Here is a 25,301-nt window from a genome sequence, read left to right on the forward strand (position 1 = left end):
CACCTGGCTGGAATGAAATTCCACCTCAACTCAAAAAGATCTTGCCTAGGTCCCAATTCGATCCCCAATCTTTTAACCCGACCATCAAAACATACATACGTATGCTGAATGAAGGTGTGGCATCTGAGATCCCCAAAATGCCCAGAACCCGGGACAATCTCACCAAACCAGAGCGGCTGGCCTTGGATGCTCTGGCAAGCAACGATCAGTTGATTATTAGACCGGCGGACAAGGGTGGGGCCTTGGTTCTACAAGATCTCGATAAATATCATACCCAAGTGATGGCACACCTCAATGATACTTCCACCTACCGCAAATTACCGCAGGACCCTTCCTCTTTGTTCAAGAAAGAACTGGAAGTTGTGCTACAGAAGGCTGTGGACTTACAATTGATAACTTTACAAATAAAGGAGGCCCTATTACCAGCATATCCTTTGGTCCCTCTTTTGTACACTATCCCCAAGATACATAAGTCCCTGGCGGACCCTCCGGGTCGCCCCATTATTTCCGCCAGGGACTCATTATTTCAACCTGCGTCAATTCTTGTGGATAGTGTATTACAGCCATGTATTAGGTCACATCCTAAATACCTTCTCGACACTACCTCCCTACTATGTAAACTTCAATCTATGCCTCAGCTGGAGGATGATGGATGTATGTTCACGGTAGATGTGTGTAGCCTCTACACAGTCATTCCCCATGATATGGGTTTGGCTGCTGTAAGAGGTTACATTACAGATCACCCTGAATATCGGGGTCCACATGTAGAAGTTATTCTGCAATTACTTGAATTAATACTTACAAAAAATTTTTTCATTTATAATGATATGTTTTACCTTCAGCTCACAGGTTGTGCTATGGGGGCGGCGGTAGCCCCCTCATATGCTAACATTTTTATGTTTAAGGTGGAGGAGGACGTGTTTTTTACAGATCATCATGTGGCGGGGCGGATTTTTTTCTACACCCGCTACATTGATGATCTGCTTATATTTTGGAAGGGCCCGGCTATTGATTTGGTGAATCACATTGAAAAACATAACTCCACGGGGAGTCCAGTTAAATTCACTTACTCTCATAGCCACGATTGTGTGAAGTTCTTGGATGTAGAAATACGTAGGGAATCGGGCAAATTGGTAACAAGTCTGTATACCAAGGATACTGACAGAAACAACACACTCAACTACACCAGTTGCCATCCCAGGGCATCGGTAAGAGGATTGCCTTTTTCGCAATTATTGCGTACAAAGTGCATTAACTCCAATCCGTTACAAGCAGAAGCCCAAATGGAGACAATGCTGGAAAAATTCCGACAAAGAGGTTACCCCACGTCTGTCTTAGAGTCAGCCAAATTTAAAGTTATGAGCCTTAATCGAGATGATCTGTTGACCCCTAAAAAAACTAATGTTTCGGAAGTGACCCGTATGCCATGGGTCACGTCATTTAACACTGGGAGTAGAGTTGTTAACTCTATCTCCAAACGTCTTTGGCCCATGGTTAAGACAGACCCAGACCTGGGTCTCCAGAAAACAGACCTACTATCTTGCTACAAAAGACCACCCAACCTTAGGGATGTATTAGTGAAAACTAAAGTATGCATAAATCCCCCCAAAAAACAGATGCCTAAGGGTAACATTAGGTGCACCTGCACCACATGCCGCTTTTTGATTGGTGGATCTACATTCCCACACCCCCAATCTGGTAAAACTATGACCATTAATCACACCCTAACTTGTAATAGTATGTATGTGGTCTATCAGATTGTCTGTCCCTGTGGGCTGTCATACATAGGTAAAACAGAGCGCGCCTTTAAGGAACGTATGGCAGCCCACAGGTCAGCAATTAAGTCAGCTATTTCAAAAGGCTCGAGTGAGCAGCCTGTAGCTCGACATTGGGCTCAGGCTGGTCATTCTATGGCACAACTCAAATACCGTATGATAGACCATATTCCGGCCTCTATCAGAGGAGGTAATAGGGGGTTATCATTACTTAAATGTGAGGCCCGTTGGATCCTTAGACTTGAAACGGCGGTGCCTAAGGGTCTTAATGATCACACTGGCATCAGTGTTCTTTCATTATGAATATTCCTCACAGTATCCTCTAAGTGGACTATATACTTATACATTTTTTGTTTAGTATATGTTGTTTCTTTTTGCAAGTTTTTTTCTGCCTCTTGGCTTAATTCTTTTTCTATTCTTCTCAATTCTTGTGTATAGATTTGTTACATATATTTCTCATATATATATTTTTTATTTTTTTCTACTTTTTAGTTTTCATATGTTATATGTCTTTTTGCTCTTCTCCCCTAAGCTTCTCATATCCATATCGTTTGATAATTTACATTTTCTCAGCCTATGCCAGCTATAATCTATATGTATGTAACTATTGTACATGGCAACCTGATGTTTGTTGTACGATTGCACGATGATATTAACGATACATCGGATGGTAACGAGCAATCACTAAGGAGTCTGTCTTTGATCACCGCAATCAGCAGGCGTGCCATGCCGTTTTGCTTAACTATTGTTCATAGCAATCATTTATGGTGATTTACACTGCTATTGATAGCGTAACATCTAAAGTATTTGCAATATGCTGCTTACACATGTATCTATTCGTTTTTAAACGTATGTCTCACTGTTTGTTTCTTTTGATTACCCTGGTTGCCTAGATACGGCCACGTGACGCATCGTCACTGGGTCTGGGACGAGTCTCGGGATGATGACGTCACGTGACCAGCGCTGCCGGACGGGTGCGTGGTCCCGCGCGCGGCAAAGCGCCAGCTTGATCTTATATAGGTAAGGTGTTTGTATATGTCTGTTTTAAGCCTGATGAAAATGCCATACTAGGCATTGAAACGTTGTCGTATTAAAGGAATCGTTTATACGTGAATGGTGTGCCGCATCCTCTATCCAAGTATATATATATATATATATATATATATATATAGTCCAGTGGGGGGGGGGGGGGGGGGCGGCACTCCAAAGGAAATAATCACGCAATCAGGCAGTCATAAGTAGAAGAAACGTGTATTCTAGCGCCAAGCGCTTTCGGGGAATCACCCCGTCCTCAGGGCATCAATACACAGGAGAGAAGCACCTCGTCACAGTACTCACCCCCCTAAATACCCCATCTCTTACCTCAGGCGTCTCCCCCACGCCGGGCGTCACCGCCTCCATCCACGTGAGTCCCGGGGCACCCACTTCCGGGTTGCGCAGAAAGTCTCACCGGAAACGCGTCATCTGCGTTCCAGCAGAGGCTTCCTTGCGGTTCACCCGATCTGTTAGCCCCGTTCAGACTGCCGTAGAGTTACAGGGACCCCCTCAGGTCAGGCGGAGTCCAGCCTGGTCAAGAGAAGAATAATACATATAAATATACATGCAAAAACTACGGACCTTCACACAACTGTCCATAGTGTTGCAACACATTACATATATATCAGAGATCACTAGAAATACATCATATTGAAAACAAAGTGAAAAAAATAACAGAAGACACAAATACATAACCCAAACAAACTGAAAAAAAATAAAAAATAAATACATAACACAAATAAAACGACATATTAACTTATAGCAGCCATGTATTAACATGTTTAAGGACAGCATTATATTATGGGCTACCAACTGGGTGTCTACACAAGAGTAAATGACACACCACAATGTGCAGGTGTGGAGGTTTATAACCAGAACAGAAATCTCAAAGTAAACTATTCCAGTTTATTTTTTCATTTAAACCGCCTGGGCTAGTAGTCCCAAGGCGAATGATCCATTGCGATTCCTTCAGAAGTAGAGCCTTAGCTCTATCTCCACCGCGAAGTGATGTGGGGATATGATCTATGATAAAGTATCTCACAGACTCCAGGGGGTGACCCGCCTCCCTGAAGTGCCTGGCTACAGGTTGGTCCAACTCCCTGCCTTGTAGGGCCAGGGAGATTGAAGACCTGTGTCCAGCCATCCTTTGTTTAAATTTGCAAGTAGCAAAGGGATAGTTTCCAAGTATCAGTGCGCGATTAAAAAAAACGTGCAGCTTATATTATCAACACCAGAAGGTATATATCCACAAATACCAGAGTTACAGATAGACAAAAAAAGGAGTTGGTGTGAAAATAATAGCGCTCAATAATTAACCACAGTGTAAATAATAAAAAATGGATATCACCAAATTTTAGGCACTTTTTGTTCCAGCAGATGAACCTGCAAATACACAACTCCCCTTCCTCACACAGTGATGTGTGTAAGGGGAGATAAAGGGATACAAAGATAGTGCAAATTATCCTTTTTAAAAGAGATTTAATAAGACAGATCCACACTTAACATATGTAGACTGTTATAAAAGCATGGTAGTTATCCACAATGGCAAAAACAGCAAGGTCCAGATGGAAGTGAGCGGATCCTGAAGGTGAGTCCTAGATACCCGTCCGGAACAGGGAGCCAGAAGCACCAAGGGGACACCGCAACGAACCGACAGCTGTTCTTCTCCAAGGGAAACGTCCACGATGATACACTCAACGCGTTTCGATTGTCCTTCGTCAGGAGTGTGACTCCTGACGAAGGACAATCGAAACGCGTTGAGTGTATCATCGTGGACGTTTCCCTTGGAGAAGAACAGCTGTCGGTTCGTTGCGGTGTCCCCTTGGTGCTTCTGGCTCCCTGTTCCGGACGGGTATCTAGGACTCACCTTCAGGATCCGATCACTTCCATCTGGACCTTGCTGTTTTTGCCATTGTGGATAACTACCATGCTTTTATAACAGTCTACATATTGTAAGTGTGGATCTGTCTTATTAAATCTCTTTTAAAAAGGATAATTTGCACTATCTTTGTATCCCTTTATCTCCCCTTACACACATCACTGTGTGAGGAAGGGGAGTTGTGTATTTGCAGGTTCATCTGCTGGAACAAAAAGTGCCTAAAATTTGGTGATATCCATTTTTTATTATTTACACTGTGGTTAATTATTGAGCACTATTATTTTCACACCAACTCCTTTTTTTTTCTAAATTTGCAAGTAGTTTGGCCAACATACAGTAAGCCACACGGGCATTTAACAATGTACACCTTGCAAAATTCGTCCCATTCTGACCAAAAAAGAAACCCTGGCTCTCCAAGCATTAGAAACGGACCAATCCATCATTATACGCCCCGCAGATAAGGGCGGGGCGATTGTTATCCAGAAGATCGAGGACTATCGGGCTGAAATCATACGCCAATTACAGGACAAGGAGGTATACACGAAACTGACACGTGATCCAACTGCCCAATACCAGAGGGAACTCTTTGAAGTATTTGATAAAGCACATAAAGAAGGGAAATTACCCACTAAAGTTTGGAAAGCAATCCGTGTACAACATCCAAGAACCCCTGTCCTGTATACCTTGCCAAAATTACATAAGAACTCCACTAGACCCCCAGGGAGGCCGATAGTGTCGGCAAGAGATTCTTTACTTAAGCCAACCTCGCAACTCCTGGACAGCATTCTGCAGCCTTTACTGCCTCAACAACCTACCTTTCTCAAAGACACAACTTCTTTCCTGGTTAAATTACAAGCATTTGATTCCATTCCTTCAGGAACTCTACTCTGCAGCCTCGACGTGTGTAGCCTCTACACCTCTATCCCCCACGAGGGAGACCTCCTTGCAATGAAGAAATTTTTGGTGGAGAATTTGGACAGTGCTAAGTTCGATCATGAACTGTTCTTGTGTCTCCTGGAGCTCACTTTGAGACGCAATTATTTTTTATTCGATGGGAATTTCTATGCCCAGCATAGGGGGTGTGCCATGGGTTCTTCCGTGGCACCCTCCTATGCTAACATCTTTATGTTCCTTATTGAATTTGAGTTATTCCTCTCCGACCCGTCCACCAGGGGGCACTTGCTGATGTATACTCGATACATCGATGATGTGTTCCTGATGTGGACGGGTGGTGAGGAGCGTTTTGTGAATATGATGAACAGGGTCAACGAAAGCAGTCCATTCATCAAGTTTACCTATGAATTTGATCAGAGGTGTCTCCATTTTTTAGATGTTGAGGTACAGGTGAGAGAGGGAAAAATCCACACTAAAGTATACAACAAGCCTACAGACCGCAACACCTTATTGCGGTCATCTAGCTTCCATCCGCCAACCTTAAAAAAGGGGTTGCCTTTGTCGCAGATGGTCCGGGTGGCACGGATCACCAGCGACAGGGAAGAGCTCTCTCCTAGTTTGGATGTGGTGGTGGATAAATTCCATACACGTGGATATAACAGAGACACCCACCTAGAGGCCAAGCGGAAAGTTCTGCGGAGGAACAGAGTGGAACTCTTGGCTCCATCAAAAAGGGATAACGATAAGATTATTCCATTTGTTACTGAATTTTCAACAGTGCATCCCATCCTAAGCAGAGCCAGCAAGGCCTTGTGGCCTATTGTTAGCACGGACTTACCAGTATTTAAAGAAAAACGTCCTATCCTAGCGTTCACCAGAGGTAGGAATCTGAGAGACCGGCTGGTCAAATCAGACATTACAGGGATGGGGAAAACCACGCACCCCAATGTATACAAGAAGCCGATGGGGTGTTGTTTCAACTGTATCACCTGCAAATTTATCATCCCCTGTAAAACGTTTAAACATCCCCATGTGGATAAAATCTACAGTATTAGGTTTGTCCTCACATGTGACACCACGCATGTGGTGTACATTGTTAAATGCCCGTGTGGCTTACTGTATGTTGGCCAAACTACTTGCAAATTTAAACAAAGGATGGCTGGACACAGGTCTTCAATCTCCCTGGCCCTACAAGGCAGGGAGTTGGACCAACCTGTAGCCAGGCACTTCAGGGAGGCGGGTCACCCCCTGGAGTCTGAGATACTTTATCATAGATCATATCCCCACATCACTTCGCGGTGGAGATAGAGCTAAGGCTCTACTTCTGAAGGAATCGCAATGGATCATTCGCCTTGGGACTACTAGCCCAGGCGGTTTAAACGAAAAAATAAACTGGAATAGTTTACTTTGAGATTTCTGTTCTGGTTATAAACCTCCACACCTGCACATTGGGGTGTGTAATTTACTCTTGTGTAGACACCCAGTTGGTAGCCCATAATATAATGCTGTCCTTAAACATGTTAATACATGGCTGCTATAAGTTAATATGTCGTTTTATTTGTGTTATGTATTTATTTTTCATTTGTTCAGTTTGTTTGGGTTATGTATTTGTGTCTTCTGTTATTTTTTTCACTTTCTTTTCAATATGATGTATTTCTAGTGATCTCTGATATATATGTAATGTGTTGCAACACTATGGACAGTTGTGTGAAGGTCCGTAGTTTTTGCATGTATATTTATATGTATTATTCTTCTCTTGACCAGGCTGGACTCCGCCTGACCTGAGGGGGTCGCTGTATCTCTACGGCAGCCTGAACGGGGCTAACAGATCGGGTGAACTGCAAGGAAGCCTCTGCTGGAACGCAGATGACGCGTTTCCGGTGAGACTTTCTGCGCAACCCGGAAGTGGGTGCCCCGGGACTCTCGTGGATGGAGGCGGTGACGCCCGGCGTGGGGGAGACGCCTGAGGTAAGAGATGGGGTATTTAGGGGGCTGAGTACTGTGACGAGGTGCTTCTCTCCTGTGTATTGATGCCCTGAGGACGGGGTGATTCCCTGAAAGAGCTTGGCGCTAGAATACACGTTTCTTGTACTTATGACTGCCTGATTGCGTGATTATTTCCTTTGGAGTGCCGCCCTCCCCCCCCCCCCCCCCCCACCAATGGACTCTGCATTATTTGTAGGGGAAGGCACCCACCCGGTGGCTTATTTACCTGAGTGCCGGCATATTGTCGCTGTATATATATATATATATATATATTATCCAATCCAAGTGGACAGCACTCTCCAATCTAATTGCATCCACCTGGGTGCCAAAAGCCAAAAAAGAGTCCCATACGTCCAGGTTCTTTCGTATCCAAACAAACAAAATGATGGGGCACTCACCGGATTTTGCTAAGTCTAGCACATACCTTAATGAGATGCAATAAGCGAGAGTGCGTTCCATGCCTAAATTGACATAAGGAACGGGGGCAGGGGAGTGCGTTCCACGCCTCACAGTAACATAGATACCGGGAGGAATCGCCACTATCGCGGACCAATCAGCAGGTGTCAAATTCTGTCATGCGCAGTAATGTGCGCTGACTTTACCTGGAAAATAGTATCCACTCATCCTGTCATGCGCACTACTGTGTGCTCCACTGCCCGGAAGACAATGTGCGCTCCATTGCACGATAGGCAGTGCCCGCGCATGCGCAATGGTATGCGTCCCATTGCTAATCTGCACAGTATTATGCGCTCAAGAGCATGGAAATAGTCCGTGTATTCTCCATACCAATTGTATAGAGGAACAGGATAGTCTATCTACACATGCGCATCACTGTGTGTTTTCATTAGTAATCGAACAACTTTAGATATTATATCTAAGTATATATACCAAAAGGCTTGATGTTATACAACTAAGATGCCGGGATTGCATTAGCATTATAGGTATGTGCACAATTCAAGGTTAAATAGTGAATACCATCAATTATAGCGCCATCTATGGATCAATCACATAATTTCACTGAATTTGGGTAATTTAACTGACCATATAGGAAAAAGATTATAAAAAAAAGTGACCTTAAATAAGGTAAAGAAAAAATGTATATACAAAATATAAACAGAAAAATAAAGAAAAACGTATTGTGCAGATATACTACCAGGCGCAATAGATAATATACATCATATCAATATTATTTCACAGGAATACACTAAGCATATTCGACTCGTTAAGGCCCTTCGGGGCAATTGTGTCCAACCTCATAATCCACTTTGCCTCTTTTTTAAGAGGCTACGGTCTCCTCCTCTCTCCAGGGGGGTACCCAGTCAATTATCATGTAGGACATTGCTGATACCTGATGCTTCAGTCTGAGAAAATGGGCCACAACTGGTTTGTCTGTTCCAGATGTAGCATATGCCAACGGGATAGAAGACCGATGCTGGTTCAATCTTGCCCTAAAAGTCTGTATGGTCTTGGCCACATACATGAGTCCACATGGGCACTTTAGGATGCATACCACATGGTCCATAGTACAGACAAGATGATGCTGAATTTGTATCTTTAAACCAGAATGCGGATGGCAAAACGTGCTTCCAGTGATGAGTGCCCTGCAGGTAGTACATTTAAGGCACCTAAAGCAGCCTTTTTTTCGCTGAAGCCCTATGCCTGTGTCATTAGAATGCTGCATGTTTGGGCGCATCAGGATGTCTTTGAGGTTCTGACCCCTCTTGGCTCCTACTAATGGTGGGGAATGGCTCACTGATTTAAAGGCGGGATCAATTGCTAGTAAAGGCCAGTGTTTTCTTATCGCTTTAGTATAAGAAAATAATATATATATTATTATACAAATATATATATATTATTATTAAACAAATATTGTATCTGAGACTTACATCCGTTACGTTGGAATTGCCCATATATATATATTGTATCTGAGAGTTACATCCGTTACCTTGGAATTGCCCATATATGGGCAATTCCAAGGTAAAGGATGTAACTCTCAGATACAATATTTGTGGTAAACATCTAGATTGCTACAAATTGATAAATGCACACAAAGAAGCTAATTTTACCACAATTGTATCTAACACTGGTGAATAAAAATATGAAGTGTGAATAAGCCTTACCATTGTTGTCTGCTATAAATCAATTCATTGTTTATGTATCTCATCATCTTGTTTTGGTCATAACCACCCACCTCTGGCTGGATGCATCACCTGAACCCAGAACTCTCCATTCACATTTATATCAGTCCCACAAAAAAAGTGGACATGGGTCATGGAAAAAAAGAATTGGGGCTATTCAAAATATGAATTTCCCAGTCCATCAGTCATAGGGGGGTATGCAATCGTTGGCAGCTATTGCCGACAGGGAAATTAGCGGAGTGGCCCTATTCAATGTTGTCTTTACCGACAGCATTGAAGAGGGTTCATGGCAGAATGAGCCTGACTTTAAAAGCTGTCGGGTATGTTCTGACGATATCGGCCGTGGATTGTCGCAATTCCGAACGTAGATCGGCATCACTGCCATTTTTGCGGCCACACTCCCTTTTGCCAATCGGCAGGTGGGACATTGAATCCCGTCTGCCGATTTGCTGTCGGGCAAATGGAAAACGAGCCAGGATCACGTCTGTCAGGAGGGATTGTACGCCGTGATCCTGGATTGCATACCCCCATAGTCTATAGTTCTAGTCTATAGTGATTTAAAAAAAAATTGGTTGGTAACAGTGTGTCACATGACATGCTGCCATTTTATCTTATTTCAGTAATGTTATCAGGCAGACACTGATTGTGACCACTGATTATCTATTCTGAAAACAAGGGTAAGAAACTTGGATTATTGTAGTATATAACACAAGTGAGGACATGTACTGTCAGAAATGATATGTTGATAATCAGTATTTAATGTGGTTTTAATATGCAAGAGAGAAATACAAAGAAGGAAGCTATGACACATGCAGGGTGACCATCCATGTACTGTTTGTTAGGCTTTTACTGTTTTTGTTAAGCAGCTAATAATGGAAGGATTGTGGTGACACAAATGATTTTGAGGGTCTCTTGTCACTTAATGCCTATTGATTAACACTTTCTCTTTTGCGTTTTCACATATCTGTCATTCTGGGGGTTATTCTGGTTGATTCGCAAGGCTGCGAATTTGCAGCCTTGCAAATCCACCAAATCCCGCCTGGCGAATGAACGCCCCCCCCCCCCTCGCAGCGTGGGTTCGCCCGCACAGGCTGTGAATGGATGTTTAGCATAAACATTCATTCGTATGCCTGCGGGTAACCTCCCACATCTTTCGATGGTCGGCGACCATTGAAAGATGTGGAAGGTACATGCATATATAAGTGACTTTTAAGTTACTTACATATGCGTGCATGCTGGCATGGATATGGGCGGCCAGGTGACATCCGGTGATGTCATCTACCCGCCCCCCTGTTCCTGCGTCACGGCCTCATTACCATGAGAACGCTGGGCGTTCTAATGGGAACGCCCATGGAACGCTGGGCGTTCTCATATGGTAATGAGGCAGCCTGGCACCCCCACCCTTCTCCGCCCCCCACATGCCATCATTGATGCGTACATCCAGCGAACTGAAAGTTTGCCATGGGTGCACGCACCATACGTCTGCACATGCGCAGAAACCCGTCTGCGCATGCGCAGACCTGCAACATCGGTCCTGAGTGCGAATGCACGCAGTACCAAACAAACTTGAATAACCCTCTCTGTTTCTTGATTTGACTGCTTCTGCTTGCCTTCTGGCACGAGTCCACTCTGACCTCCTTTTTTTCTCGTCTTCCGCATTTTTTTCTTTATTTCTGCAGCCTTTTCTGTGTTCAGTCTGGCTCTGTATTTTCTCATTCTTTCTGCAGGTGTCATAGTTTCCTTCTTTGTATTTCTCACTTGCATATTGTCCATCTGGGATAAGCAAGCTAACGGGCATAAGTTGTTAATGTAACACATGAAACATAAACTGTTACATCCGTTACCTTAAGCATGTTACAGTACGGGACTGCAAGGTAATAATTTGTGAACAAATGTCAAAGGAATTTTTAATCCTCTCATAAACCATTAGAGATCTGGTAAATAGCATGCATTTACTCATCTTTTTAAACAAAATATGGAAAAAAAATACCAAAAAAATGATGGATGTAACACTTAATATGTGCCACATGTAACTCTTTCACTAACATAAAACCACATGAAATACTGATTATCAACATATAGTTTCTTACCGTACATGTCCTCAACTTGTGTTATTACTACAATAATTCAAGTTTCTTACCCTTGTTTTCAGAAAACAACCAGTGTCTGTAACCATTTCTGAAATAAGACAAAATGGCAGCATGTCATGTGACTCAGGGGTAGATTTATTAAGCTCGGTGAAGTAATAAAGTGTCTGGTTTTTATCACCAGCCAATCAGCTCCTACCTGTAATTTTTCAAACCAAGCCTGTAACTTCACAGTTAGGAGCTGATTGGCCGGTGATAAAAACCAGACACTTTGGGCCAAATTCTCTAAGCTTCAAAAGTGATAAAATGGAGAGTGATAAACAGCCAGCCAATCAGATCCTGTCTGACATTTTTCAAACACAGTCTGTGACATGGCAGGTAAGAGCTGATTGGCTGGCTGTTTATCACTCTCCATTTTATCACTTTTGAAGCATAGATAATCTGGCCCTTTATCACTTCACCAAGCTTACTAAATCTGCATCAGTTACCAACCGATTTTTTAAAAAATTCTATAGACTATGAAGGATGCACTGGGATATTCATATTTTGAATATCCCAACTTTTTTTTTTCATGACCCATGTCCACTTTTTGTTGGAGTTGCCCATATATAGTTTGTTATTATGTTTATGTTAAGCACTTTCATTGTCTGCATTTGTGCTAGGAGTAGCGTTGTATTATAGTAGATTGTATTTGTAATGCGATCTTGGATCGGCGGTAGTGGTCGAGATTGCATTACAAGCTGCACATATACCGGGCAGATGTATGACACATGCAGGATCAGGAGCTCTGAAAGGAGACCATCCCTGTGATGTGCTCGTTTCAGTGCCACGACTCTTGGACTTGAGCGGTCTGCTGATCACACTTGCATAGCAGCCATTGCCCAGAAACCCTCTCTCGATGATAGGCCTCTACTGGCTAAAGCCATCTGAGCGTTGTGGTCTCTACTTACGCAGGAGCAGTCAGGTTTCTGGAAGTCCTGCTGCTGGACTCTGTCATGTGTCTGTGTGTTTGCAGCGGTAGCCCTTTATATAGAAGCTGTACATCTGCAATCCTCCCAACAGGCGCTGATTTTTGCTGAACAGTAGCAATATTTTGGGATTGTCCTGCTGTCCCACCTGCGAGCAGCAATGTTCCACTAGTTGGTGGGTGGGGTGCAGTTGAGAGGACCCGTCACAGCGTCTAATTATGGAATTTTCGGGAGCCTCCCAGACATTCCGGGAGGGTGGGCAAGCCTGGATACAGTGCATACACACTGAACGACATTGTACAGTGACACCAACGGTTTCCACACTGAGTGAGCATGCTTCATGCACAGACAACATGTGTTTGGGCTATATTTTAAATTATATTGCTCAGAAGGGCCATAATGAGCAATAAAATCTCCCAGTGATTATCCACCTTAAATTAAACTGAACAACATCCCAGATTTCCAAGCACATGATCTCACTATTGCTATAAGAGAGGCTACCTCTATTCAGAGATGTCAACTACCACCATTGGGCCAAAATAATAGATGAACTATTACTTTTGAGGATTCTTATGTCACCAATGGGGGAGAACAGATACTTAGCTTCCCCCCAAACACTCCAGCAAAGCTCCGTCCCAAGGCTATTATTGGCCTGCCCTGCAGCTTACTAATGGTAAAGCAGGTGTGAACATCCGTGGGCGAACCATCAATCGATCCACACCATCGAATTGCATTGAATTGGACAATCGATGATGATTACAGTTTTAATTTTAGGCTCAATTCACCACTACCCTCATTGCTGACATAAGCTCCTCTCATAGCCCCGGACACCACTGACGTCACTGTCCTGTCGCCATTTTATGGTTCTCTCTCTTCTCTGCCCCCGCCCCCTCCCACATGTGGCTGCGCCAGAGAACCCGCACTGCGCATGCCCACATCTCGGTTCATACCATTTTGTCTGCGCGGGGGGATACTTTTGGAAGAAATGTTGAATTTACAATTGATCCTAAGAACTGATGTCCATGTGTCACAGTCCCGGTGTGTCGTTATACATATCGCCGCCGTGTCCCGCCGCTAGGGAGAGCCGGCGGGTGACTACTGACCTTAGCACCTCCCCCTGCCCGCAGTGGCATCACCCCTTGATGATAATGGTAGTGCCCGAGCCGCTTCCTTTCCTTTCCGTGCTGGAGTAGAGCAGCCGCCATGAGGTGAGGGGCCCGGGGAGCCGGGGAAACTGTTGTCATCTGCTCCGGGAAGCACCGATTCTGGCCATCGGCACCCTGCCGATGGGTTACATGTAGCTCCCGCTGCTATGCCGGACCTGGGAACGGTGCTGGCTGTTTGGTAGCTCCGGCGTTCCTCGGTATAGGCCTGCGTGACAGGCCAGGGTACTGGTTACACACCGCTGTGTGTGAAGAGGGGCCGGCAGCCAGCTAGCAAACCGGCGTCCTGGCTGTGCGTCTATCAGTCTGCAGTACACGTAGCATCCTCCATGTACACATTTTGCCACATCTGTTCCGGGGCATAGTCATACTGACACAGGAGCATTCCTGCCCTTATCCCACCTCTCTGTCCTGCAGACAGAATAGGACTGGTCTGTGTCCTTTGATGGCCAGATTTTGTTCTTCCATGTAGATTCTTTGTTCAGAGATTATTTTATGGTAGACTCCAAATTAGAGTAGATTGCTATAGTGTATGTGTGTGTGTGTATGTATATGTATATATATATATATATATATATATATATTTTGACGGCAGATAAGAACCATTTAGCCCATCTAGTCTGCCCCTTATGCCTATGCCGTGTGTGTGTAAAGAAAAGCTCAGTGACTGTCTTAAACATTGAACATTTCACCATTGCTGTGAGCTGCATCCAGGTGTAATCCTTCCAAAGGGTGATGCCAGAATGTTGGCAGCTACACTGTGAAACTCTCCTGCAGCACTCGGCTCTTGTCACTGAGGAGCTTCTCAGAGGGAGAAGTTGCATAAAATTTTCCTTGAACCGCCTGGCAGATTCCTAGGCTGCAGGGTCGCATGACATGCTTTTTCATGCAATATATCGCATGCAATCCCAACCCCATTAGGTCTTTAATGCAGAACTATCTATCTAGGGCAGGCATGTCCAAGCTGAGGCCCTCCAGCTGTTGTGAAACTACACATCCCAGCATGCCTTGCCAGTTTTAGCATACCCTAATAGCAAAACTGTGGCAAGGCATTTATTTATTAAGTTATATAGCGCATTACAGAGAATAGATGAACATTCACATCAGTCCCTGCCCCAGTGGAGCTTACAATCTCTATTCCCTACTACATGTACACTGACAGGCATTCTAGGGTTAATTTGTTGGAAGCCAATTAGCCTTCCAGTATTTTGTTGGATTGTGGGAGGAAACCGGAGTACTACTTCTGGCTAGGGTCTTCTTTATTATTTATTTATTTTCCTTCTCACGTTTGTCACTTTCACGTTTTCTGTTTTTTTGTAGTTTGTCACGTTTTTTTGGGTAGTGTGGTCGACCCTTACGGGCCTTCCATTTCCCCAATGTGCCAAAGCTCTCGCCTTTTGGGGAGAGCTGCGGCCCCCCTGAGGACGACCCGAGCCGCAAGGCGGAGGGAAGTCCACTGAGGGTCTCTCCAAACCTTCGGGTGCGGAGGACCCACCGTCCTAACCCTTCCGGGGGTTAAGGAAAGAGGGTCTCTCTAAGCTTCGGCGAAGAGGACCCACCGTTCCCTATTTTCCCCTCCTCGGCCTTATGGTTGAGAGGGGTTAGGGGAAAAACGGGGCCCGTCTCCTTCGGGAGATAAGCCCGTTCGATCGCACGGCCCCCTTTGCACGTGTTTAGGCACAGCACTGGTGGTAGGGAGCACACCTGAGTTTTTTTTAAACTCAACTACTGTGGGAATTGTAGTTTCACAACAGCTGGAGGGCCATAGTTTGGATATGCCTGATCTAGGGGCTCCGATGTGATGTGTAAGGGACTGCAAATTAGAGCTTACGCTCATCTGATTTGCCAGTTTTCAGTGTAAACCGTGCTGGCCCGGGAATATTCCCGGGTCGGCACTGCAGTGTAAACAGGGCAAATCCCGAATTGGATTGCGTTCCAAATACGGTGTCAGATCTGGGGTTTTGGTGTTAGAGGAATAACTTATACTGCCTTTAAGTTTCTATACACCATTTTAACAAATAGACAGTTGTAAAACAATCAGTTCTATATCAGGTGTTAAGGAACTACATGTACCACAACTGTCATGTTTTAAGGTGCATACAGTGTGGTTTTGGCTATAGTAAATTCTGACTGATTTCCCTTGCACTTCCTTGGAGCCCAGAACTACCAATATGGACTATAAACATAATGTGGTTTTGGGTATAGCTGATTTTTACTATACTACAAATAGCTCCTTTTTAAATACTGTGTACTAGATTAAAAACTATTGGGCAAAAGTAGTTTCAACTTAATTGTGTGTTCCCATAACTATTTCAGCAAACCTTTTGAGTATCTGTTGTAGGAATGCATATGCACTTAGTGTGGTTTATTAACTTTTTTTTTCCCCCTCGTTAGCATGCTCAGACTTCAAAAGAGGCTTGCCTCCAGCGTGCTGCGCTGTGGCAAGAAAAAAGTATGGCTGGATCCAAACGAGACCAACGAGATCGCCAATGCCAACTCCCGTAAGTGTGATCCTAGTTACTACCTACTATGCCTCTGTTCCTGGTGACTGGACTGACTGTTATCCTGGTTTTCTTATAGGTCAGCAAATCCGGAAGCTGGTCAAGGATGGCTTGATTATCCGCAAGCCAGTGACTGTCCACTCTCGTGCTCGTTGCCGTAAGAACACCCTTGCCCGTAGGAAGGGAAGACATATGGGCATCGGTAAGTTCTAGTCATATTAAGTCAGCAATGCCAGTCATGTATCTGAAAAAAATGCATTGCTGCTAGTGTAGAATATCCTAAAGTTTTCTGTGGAGAAGGATACAATGCCGGTGTTCAGAATAGACGCCAGCATCCTGAAGCATCCCCCCCCCATTCCTAAACCTAACTCTCCCTTCTTTTTCCTGGTTTAACTCAGCCCAGCTTACTTTACATCCAGGAAATAGCTTTCAACTTTAGCCATGTTGGGCCAAATGATTTTGCACAGTTGTAGCTGATTTTGTGGTTTATTTGGGGAGAGAGAACTCTGAACCTACCAACATTAATTGGTCACATCTTAAACAGCAGCTAACATGAAAGATAAAAAAAAAAAAAGTATGGTTCTTAAGCGGTCTGACAAGTTTGCAAGCTCATACCGGTAAAAGTGCTACGTATTTCATTGTCTCATATCACTGTGGCTTCAAGTACTCCCCTGTATGCCAGTGTATGCCCTTCAAACCCATTTGGAAATAGTTTTGAGTAGCCTGAGCTACTGACATATTAATCCCGATGTCGTCAGAATGCCATTTGGAGTTAGGTCTTCCACTAATGGCTCTTATTTAACGCTTGCCAAGTTTAACAAAATGCATAATGTTCATTTGTTGCTCAAATTTAAGCTCTGACATTCCTGTGACTGCATACCAAATCACACATTGACTGCTGTGGATCAACAACAAAGTTGTGAAATGCTGATATGCCAACCATCTCAAAGCATACAAAGGTTTCTGTCAATCCTGACACGGCAAGCACATTGGTGAATTTGCAAACTTGTTAGCCTTCATATCACCTGGAGACCATTTAAACCGTATCATTACATCCAAACACCTAGTCAGGTTGTCTCATGGGAGTCTGTTCTCCTCTGACGCTTCTGAGCTGGAGTAGAGGAGGAAGAGGTCCTGCCTATGAGGGATTTAAGTCAAACTTCCCCTATTCTAGACCATTCTGTATCCCCCTACAGATTTGAACACTTTTTTGTTTGTTATAAAGCCCACACATAATGGAGCACTTTGATTTCCCTGCAGGTAAGAGAAAGGGTACTGCTAACGCTCGTATGCCTGAGAAGTTATCATGGATGAGGAGAATGAGAATTCTTCGCCGTCTGCTCCGTCGTTACCGTGAGTCAAAGAAGATCGACAGGCACATGTAAGGACTTTAGTGATGAGCAATTTGCCTATTATGCCATTGAACATAAGACTGAAATACATGTACAGGTGTAAATGTTGAGAAAATTGGAATTGTGAAGTTGTATAGAGATCTAGATCTAATTTTGTTGCGTAGGTAGTAGTAGAAAATCTAACAGGATCACAAATTCATGTTAATTTTATATTACCAATCGGGTATTACCAATAAAGCAGCGGTTCTCAAAATGTGGCTCCTGACCCCTCAGCATGGGGTCACGACTCCATGTTAGTCATCAGATTAATGTCTGTGGAGGGGGAGTCGGGATAACTCATTAAGTAAACACAATCTGCTTCCCTCTTCCATCCCTCTTTTACACCCCCTCATTACCCACTGCCTCCCTGTCACAATAGCGGTCACTTCACTGACCAGACGTGGCGGCCATACTGTGGTAATTTGCTGGGGTCCTGTAATTTTTATGGTCTAATGGGGTCCCCAGGCAAAATAATTTGAGAACCCCTGCAATAAAGGAATCTGATGCCATGTTAAAAATATAATCACATTAATATGTTTGGATTTTGTCTGTAGCCATTCTCAGATTATCTGTGATGTGCAGCAAACTGGAGAATAGGTGGCAAGTACATGGCCATCCTGCGAGGCCTGTGCATATTGGCAAAGCTGAGCATGGCTACATCTGTATTGAATATATTTTAAAGTCTTTGACCTTAATAATTAGATGGTCAAAGAAGAATTAATCCAGTCTTATATGTGATTGTCAGGTACCCTATTAGTTATATTACTGCTATATTAGTGATAGCCTATCACAGGGGGGACGCGGTGGACATGACATATGTGACCGGCCCGACATGTTAGAGCTTATCCGTCTGAATAATGTGTTCCCAGCATTAGCAATAATTAAAGACTGTGTGGTGCGGCACCGCTTATACTAAGCGCTAACCACAACGTAATAAGTGTACTGTGTGCAATTGTCGGGCTAAAACACGTGGCCCGCCAAGGCAGTAATGCCAAGGAATTCATAGCGTATATGATTTAGGACTGTGAAATCTATTGTTGTAGCTACACCTGTTATACTGCTTATTAGAGTTCCGATGCCATATATATTATACAGAATCATATTGGCATCGCCATAACACTCATATTACCAAGAGATCTGAATACCCATTTATTATCCAGCTTAAAAATTACAAATTGCATGTGGTGGATCCATTTGTGCGAAGTGCGCTGACTACATAGGTTTACTGTGTGGAATCTCAGGGCAATATATAGCCTACAGAGATAGCACAGATAACTACTCAGACATTTGCTAGCTGCACAGTTTGGATAACATGAGCACCTGTAAACCATTATATTGATGTATCCAACTATGCAATCTAGTGGACCATCATAAAACACAATAAGTTATTATTGATACGCGCTATCATGATCAGTCCTTTATGACTGATTTTGTAATTGTGCATAAGGCTCAAACACCCACTGCAATGATAAGCTGTACACAGGAGTGAGAGCAGTTATGGCAGGGCTGGGCAACACAAGCCCTCCAGAAGTTGAACTACACATCCCAGCATGTCTTGCATCAGTTTCAGCATGGCCACATAGCAAAACTAATGCAAAGCGTCCTGGGATGTGTAGTTCATTAACATCTGGCAGGCCGGTGTTGCCCAGCCCTGAGTTATGGTATTATACCGATTTATACTGCCAATCATAGCTGGAATCCATCAGATCACGATACGATCTGGACAGATAAAAACATAGGTAGTAGCCAATACATCAGGGGCATAATTATTCTAATAACCCCTCTCTTCCCTTTACGGTGCCTAACTGAATAATCCCACTTATTTAAAGTTGAGGGACAAAATACCTAATCCCAATTATACATAATAAACATAGTAACTACTTTTTGGAAAAAAACTTCACGATACAGTAACAATTTTCAGCTAAGCCTCGTACCAGTGAAGTGCTACATAAAATATTTCACAATTCCTTTGCAGTGCTGCCACACAGCCCATCAGTCATTTGACTAGAATAAAGAAATACACATTAAAGACGGATAGCTCTATTTTAATATTTGATTCACTTTAATGCACTTTTTCACATTAATTTTAATATTTCGCAGTTCTTAATAGAATAATCAATGAAAGTTAAGCTTTAATTAATTTTCTTGGGACACTTAAAACAATATGATATGCATGCTGAATAAGCTAGATCTTGTCAGTCCAGAGTGCCCCTTGTAGGCATAGATTTGTCATTAAGGTGTCTGCTTATGGGAGGGCATACCAGGCTTTCAAAGACAAAGGGGGGTATTCAATACCCTGAATACGAGAAGTGCCGATGGCTTGTCATGTATTCAACTCCACTTCACTCTTTTCCACCTCACCTCTTCCCTGAGGTGAGGTGGAAACAGCGAGTGTGGCCATTAAAAGGGCAGGGCTCGCTACAATGCGGCGGACGCGCTGCAATTGCGACAAACCTTGCCATTTAAGGGGGATCCTCACCATCTTCACAGCGAGGATTTGGTCCTCACATTGAATACGGCAAGGGAGTTTGATGGCGAGGATGGCACGGTCCCAGGTGCCACTCTAAAATATTCAGTCGCCTATCAGGAGCTGCAGCTTGTCAAACTTGCATCATTTTACATTCCAATAGGATAGTGACAGGAGTAAGGACTTCAATGCAAGCCACTCTTCCGGTACTAAATCTTCAAGGAGTCATGCCTGACCGTTCAGACAAGACCTGATTAGGTGTTATACGTGTCTTGTAAGCTGCAGAATCTTTATCCTCTTCTCATTGAGGATATAATAGTTTGACTTCATAGACCGCCTACAGGCAGCAACAATATAACGTATGAAATCTAGTTGCCCAGGAATCAGGTCCTCAGCATACATATTGTTCTTAGTCTGTATACTGAGGCCCTGATTCCTGGGCAGCTAGAATGTTATAATGTTGCTGCCAGGAGCCTGTCTGAGGTCAGATGTGCAGCAGGTCTGATCTCTGATACAAAGAAAAGCACATTTGGTTCCTGCATCAACACATATATCGGTAACCAGCTTATATAATTCAGAGAACTTTGTTACATATGCTTTCAAATGTATGGGAAGACCAAGCCAATCAAGGCCTCGGACTATTGGGGGTCCCTATTACTATAGCTAGGTTTGGGGTGCAGCGCCTCAAAAATCAGCATACGCCAGAACAGCCAAAGCAGCACACCAGTGAAAAAACGAAAGTTTTAATAGGTGTTGGTGTAAAAAAGCCAGAGCTATGTACAGAAAGTGATACAAAAGTGCTAAATTAAAGTGTTCTGTACACACTATCAGTTAAGCTTGCTATTCGAGGATCGAATCGCACGGCAAGCCACCCGACATGCATGCGATTTGGACAATATAGTAGAGATCTGCACTATATAGTCATTGTCACCCTGTCCTATCTGGGTTTCGATTTGTGCTGCATCGGGAGTGCAATGTAAAAACTGCGCTCTGCATGCAATTCCGATGTGATTTTGACTATATAGTCAAAATCTCATGCTGATTGTGCCCGTGTGTACACACCATGAAATTAATAAAATAAGTTGCATAGAATGTAATCGTGTCATCTGGGTGCACTTCACCTCCAAACCAACCAAAGCATAATGTGGTTCCTATAATTAACTACTAGAGCCACATGATGGCTCTACCTACACATACCCTAAGAGCTACCTGCCCATAGTAACCTCATAATGCACCAAGTGGTATGTAAGGTCCAGCATCCACTAATGTTAGCCTCTTTCTGCCTCAACATCAGACATAACTAATTGAGCATCTGCCAGTGTATATATGTGTATATACACAGGTGCTTGCAAGGTAGGGGAGTAAGGAAGAGCACACTTAGTTCCCCAAGCAACACTAATATCAGTAATCAGAGCATACACTAACAAGTATTAACACTAGTTTTTTCACTGGTGTACTACTTTGGGCTTTCTGACGGGATGCGGTCATTTGGTCTACTGCATTATGGTCGACAGTCATTAGGTCGAATCCATTAGGTCGACATGCTAAAAGGTCGACATGACTCTAGGTCGACATGGGAAAAGGTCGACATGATTCTAGTTCGACAGGTCATTAGTTCGACAAGGTCATTAGTTCGACATTATCTATGTCGACATTCACAAGGTCGACATGGAGTTTTTCACTGTTTTTTGAGCCAACATGTGCCGACAGGCGGTATTTCATGCCCTACCATCCACTAGGGCGTGGTGGGAGAATAAAATAGTGTGCCGAGCGTAGCGAGGCACCGTGCCCGACACATAGCGAGCGATGCGAGGGGATGCAGTGCACTTTAAACTGTGGCCATGTCGACTGTGTTGACATTCAGGTAAAAAAACAGTGAAAAACCCCATGTCGACCTTGTGAATGTCGACATAGACAATGTCGAACTAATGACCTGTCGAACTAATGACCTTTCGACCTAGAATCATGTCGACCTTTTCCCATGTCGACCTAGAGTCATGTCGACCTTTTAGCATGTCGACCTAATGGATTCGACCTAATGACTTTCGACCATAATGCAATAGACCAAATGATCCCAACCCTTTCTGACATACCAAGCGATGGATGGATGGGATCTCTGAATTATATTATGTATAATCTGGTTGCTGATATCCGTGTTGATGGAGCACCTGGGTGGTATCACTTACAAAATTGAGCATCTGCTGGTATGTCTGTCCACCAATGCGCATGGGACAAACACATGCGATGTGGTAACTTATCATTCAATTTCTTGGCCCGATCCATGTGAAAGGGGCCAAATTGCGCTAGTGTACGGCCATCTTTACTGTCATCCTAGTTAACATGACATTAGAACATTTTCTGCTCTCCCCTTCATTCTGTGCAATCTGGTGTTCAGTCATCAGGGGTTTTGTTAAACTTAGTATAATCTGATAAGACATGCTATAGTGACTGGAGTACAGCTCCCTATCGGGCTAGTCCAGAGCTGGAGACACTAGGCTTTCTTTCAAACTAGGTGCCCCCCTCTTAGAAGCTACTGCATGGCAATTATCAGACGCTGTACGATGCAGAAAGCTCAAAATACAATATTTTGGTGACTATCATTCACACTGTTCTGTTAAATTGGTTGAACCCACATTATAAATATTGGGTTTACTTATGATCACCAGACAAAATAACCTGCACTTTGGGAAAAGTTACATGATCATCCTTTCAAACCTGCCCCCTTTTGGTTATTATCTGATCATTAGCCAGTGATACAAGACTACACTAAATGAAAAATAGCTGGGTATGTCCTATATTACAATAAAAGCCCCTCACACTTGGAGGCAGAATCTGAGGTTTTTTTTTTTTTTTCAGTTTTGTCTGAGTATACAAGGAGTGAGATGCCCACTGTCTGTTTCCTTAGCTGTTGAAACATTACTTGGTGCTTCTTTACCCCACCATGAGAGCTTGCATCAGCCCTGTGGTAGGGATAGTTTATCTGGGGATAACTTAGCAGTGTGGTGTCTGTATGCAACATCTCCATCTCGCGTTTCTGCTGTGTGCTTCTATACCTGTACTAGGATACATGTGCGTCTTTCATAATTGTGCTGCCTCTGCAGAAGGCTCTGTGTTAAATATATATTTGTATACCTCTGTAACTATAGTTAAGCTTGTCGCTGCCATAGAATGTTTGTACTTGTCCAACACTTGGGCTTCTGTCAGGTGGAAGGTGCCCACATTACATGTAACAGTGATCATGTATGCCCTTGTGGTCACCTGATTGCTGGGGAAACTGATTCTAGGATGCCCTGAAACAGCTTTCGGTTAAGGCATGTTAAAGCGGTCAGGGCAGGCTGGTATCTGTAGTTCCAAATCAGCTGGAGTATTGAATGGTAAATACCCCTGATCTAGACGACTTCTACTTCATGCATCATGATGAGCCACAGGACATGAAGACTCTTAAAAGTGATCGGTGAAGTCTTATGCCAAAGGTTAATAGTTTGTACATCCTTTATAGGGATGTAGTTAATATGCCAACATTCAGGATCCCGGTGGACTGAATGATGACACCAAGATCCTGACTGACAATACTGCCAACCGGAATCCTGCCGCACAGGGTCTATTCTCCATGACGCCCATAGAGAGGCAGTATGCCCATGGAGAGCACGCAGAGGGCCTTGTTGCCCTCTTTGGTTGCTTTGGGCAACTTCCCATCTTCAATAAAACTCCCATCTTAGTAAATTTACCCTGCAGTCATGTGGTCCAGGTAGTGTGCAGAGAACCTTCCAGTTTTGAGTCTTGCTAAGCATATATGTGAATTTATGTAAGGTTGCTGCTTTTGTACTTCATATTCAGGGCAGTGTCTGAACTAGTGGCTGTAAAGCTGTGCATGTGAAATGTATGATGTCCAAAAGCTGTTCTTCATAGCATCCTTTCTTATTGTAGGTACCACAGTCTGTATCTGAAGGTAAAGGGTAATGTGTTCAAGAACAAGCGTATTCTCATGGAGCATATCCACAAACTGAAGGCTGATAAAGCTCGCAAGAAGCTCTTGGCGTAAGTATCCACCTGTATGACATGTCTGAGAAGTTTTTGGATGGGGGAGTGAGAGTAACAACCTTAAAGTATATAAATATTTAAAGAGCGGATTAAAATAAACATGTATAAAGTAGTATACCTACCACTGAACAGCCCTGTTTTATTTTTTTGAATACTTTAGCGTTGGAGGTTGAACGGCTTTCTCTTCTATAGCAGAGCCAACTTTTGGGCATATGGTTATAATTAGTAAATTATAAACTTACTGTAGAGGTCTGCACTTGTGAGAATTTGACGGAGTTGTTTCTGCAGACTTTACCTACATATTTTTATATTTGTATCTACACAATTGTCACATGGAATTTAGGGGAGCATGCCATGCTGTAGTCAGACTAGATTACTATACATTTTACGAATGGAAATGATTGACTGCTGCTGAAGAGATACTTTGATTTTGTTCCTTGCATCAATAAAAGTATCCTAAAGCCATTCTGTGTACCCAGTTAATAAAACCATGGTAAAGCGGTTACATAATATACCACTCTCTCTGTGTAGTGACCAGGCAGAAGCGCGCAGATCCAAGACAAAGGAGGCAAGGAAGCGTCGTGAGGAGAGACTCCAGGCCAAGAAGGAGGAAATTATCAAGACCCTCTCCAAGGAAGAGGAATCCAGCAAGAAATAAATCCCTGCACCTTTTTATGTGTGTATATAGAGTATTGCCTTGTGCAAGCACATTAAAATTCCTCAACCTCCAATGTGTGTTCATCTGACTAACAAAATATTTCTCTTTGTATTTTCAAAAGCAGAATTGAGATTTATGCATCTGTAATTATCAGGTTGATCCAAATATTAGTTTTACTTTTACCTAACCTATATTTTAAATAAGGAAGTAAAAAAATTCCTGCTGCATGATGAAATGCAGGAGTATTTTTGGGACAGGCACTTTAAAGGCCGCCATCCACTAGTGCGATACGGTCACCTTTTATGTGACTCTAACGCA

General features: G+C 43.4%; 2 protein-coding genes across 2 annotated transcripts in view; one reads left to right on the plus strand and one right to left on the minus strand.

The window, feature by feature from the left end:
• Positions 1–13,591, minus strand: part of CACNB1 (calcium voltage-gated channel auxiliary subunit beta 1) — a 120,169-nt gene extending 106,578 nt beyond the window's left edge. Inside the window, exon 1 of the mRNA XM_083147173.1 lies at positions 12,745–13,591. The gene's annotated coding sequence lies outside the window, so the exon portion shown is untranslated. The remainder of the gene's footprint in view (positions 1–12,744) is intronic.
• Positions 13,592–13,919: 328 nt separating this feature from the next.
• On the plus strand, positions 13,920–25,056 carry RPL19 (ribosomal protein L19). Its single transcript, XM_083147175.1, has 6 exons — positions 13,920–13,970; positions 16,320–16,426; positions 16,506–16,628; positions 17,687–17,807; positions 24,212–24,322; positions 24,857–25,056. Exons 1-6 carry the CDS (start codon positions 13,966–13,968, stop codon positions 24,981–24,983), a joined length of 594 nt encoding a protein of 197 aa, XP_083003301.1. The 5' UTR covers positions 13,920–13,965; the 3' UTR covers positions 24,984–25,056.
• Positions 25,057–25,301: the final 245 nt, after the last annotated feature.

This window comes from Crinia signifera, chromosome 6 (genome assembly GCF_055691185.1).
Source record: "Crinia signifera chromosome 6, ASM5569118v1, whole genome shotgun sequence".
Taxonomy (NCBI): Eukaryota; Metazoa; Chordata; class Amphibia; order Anura; family Myobatrachidae; genus Crinia; species Crinia signifera.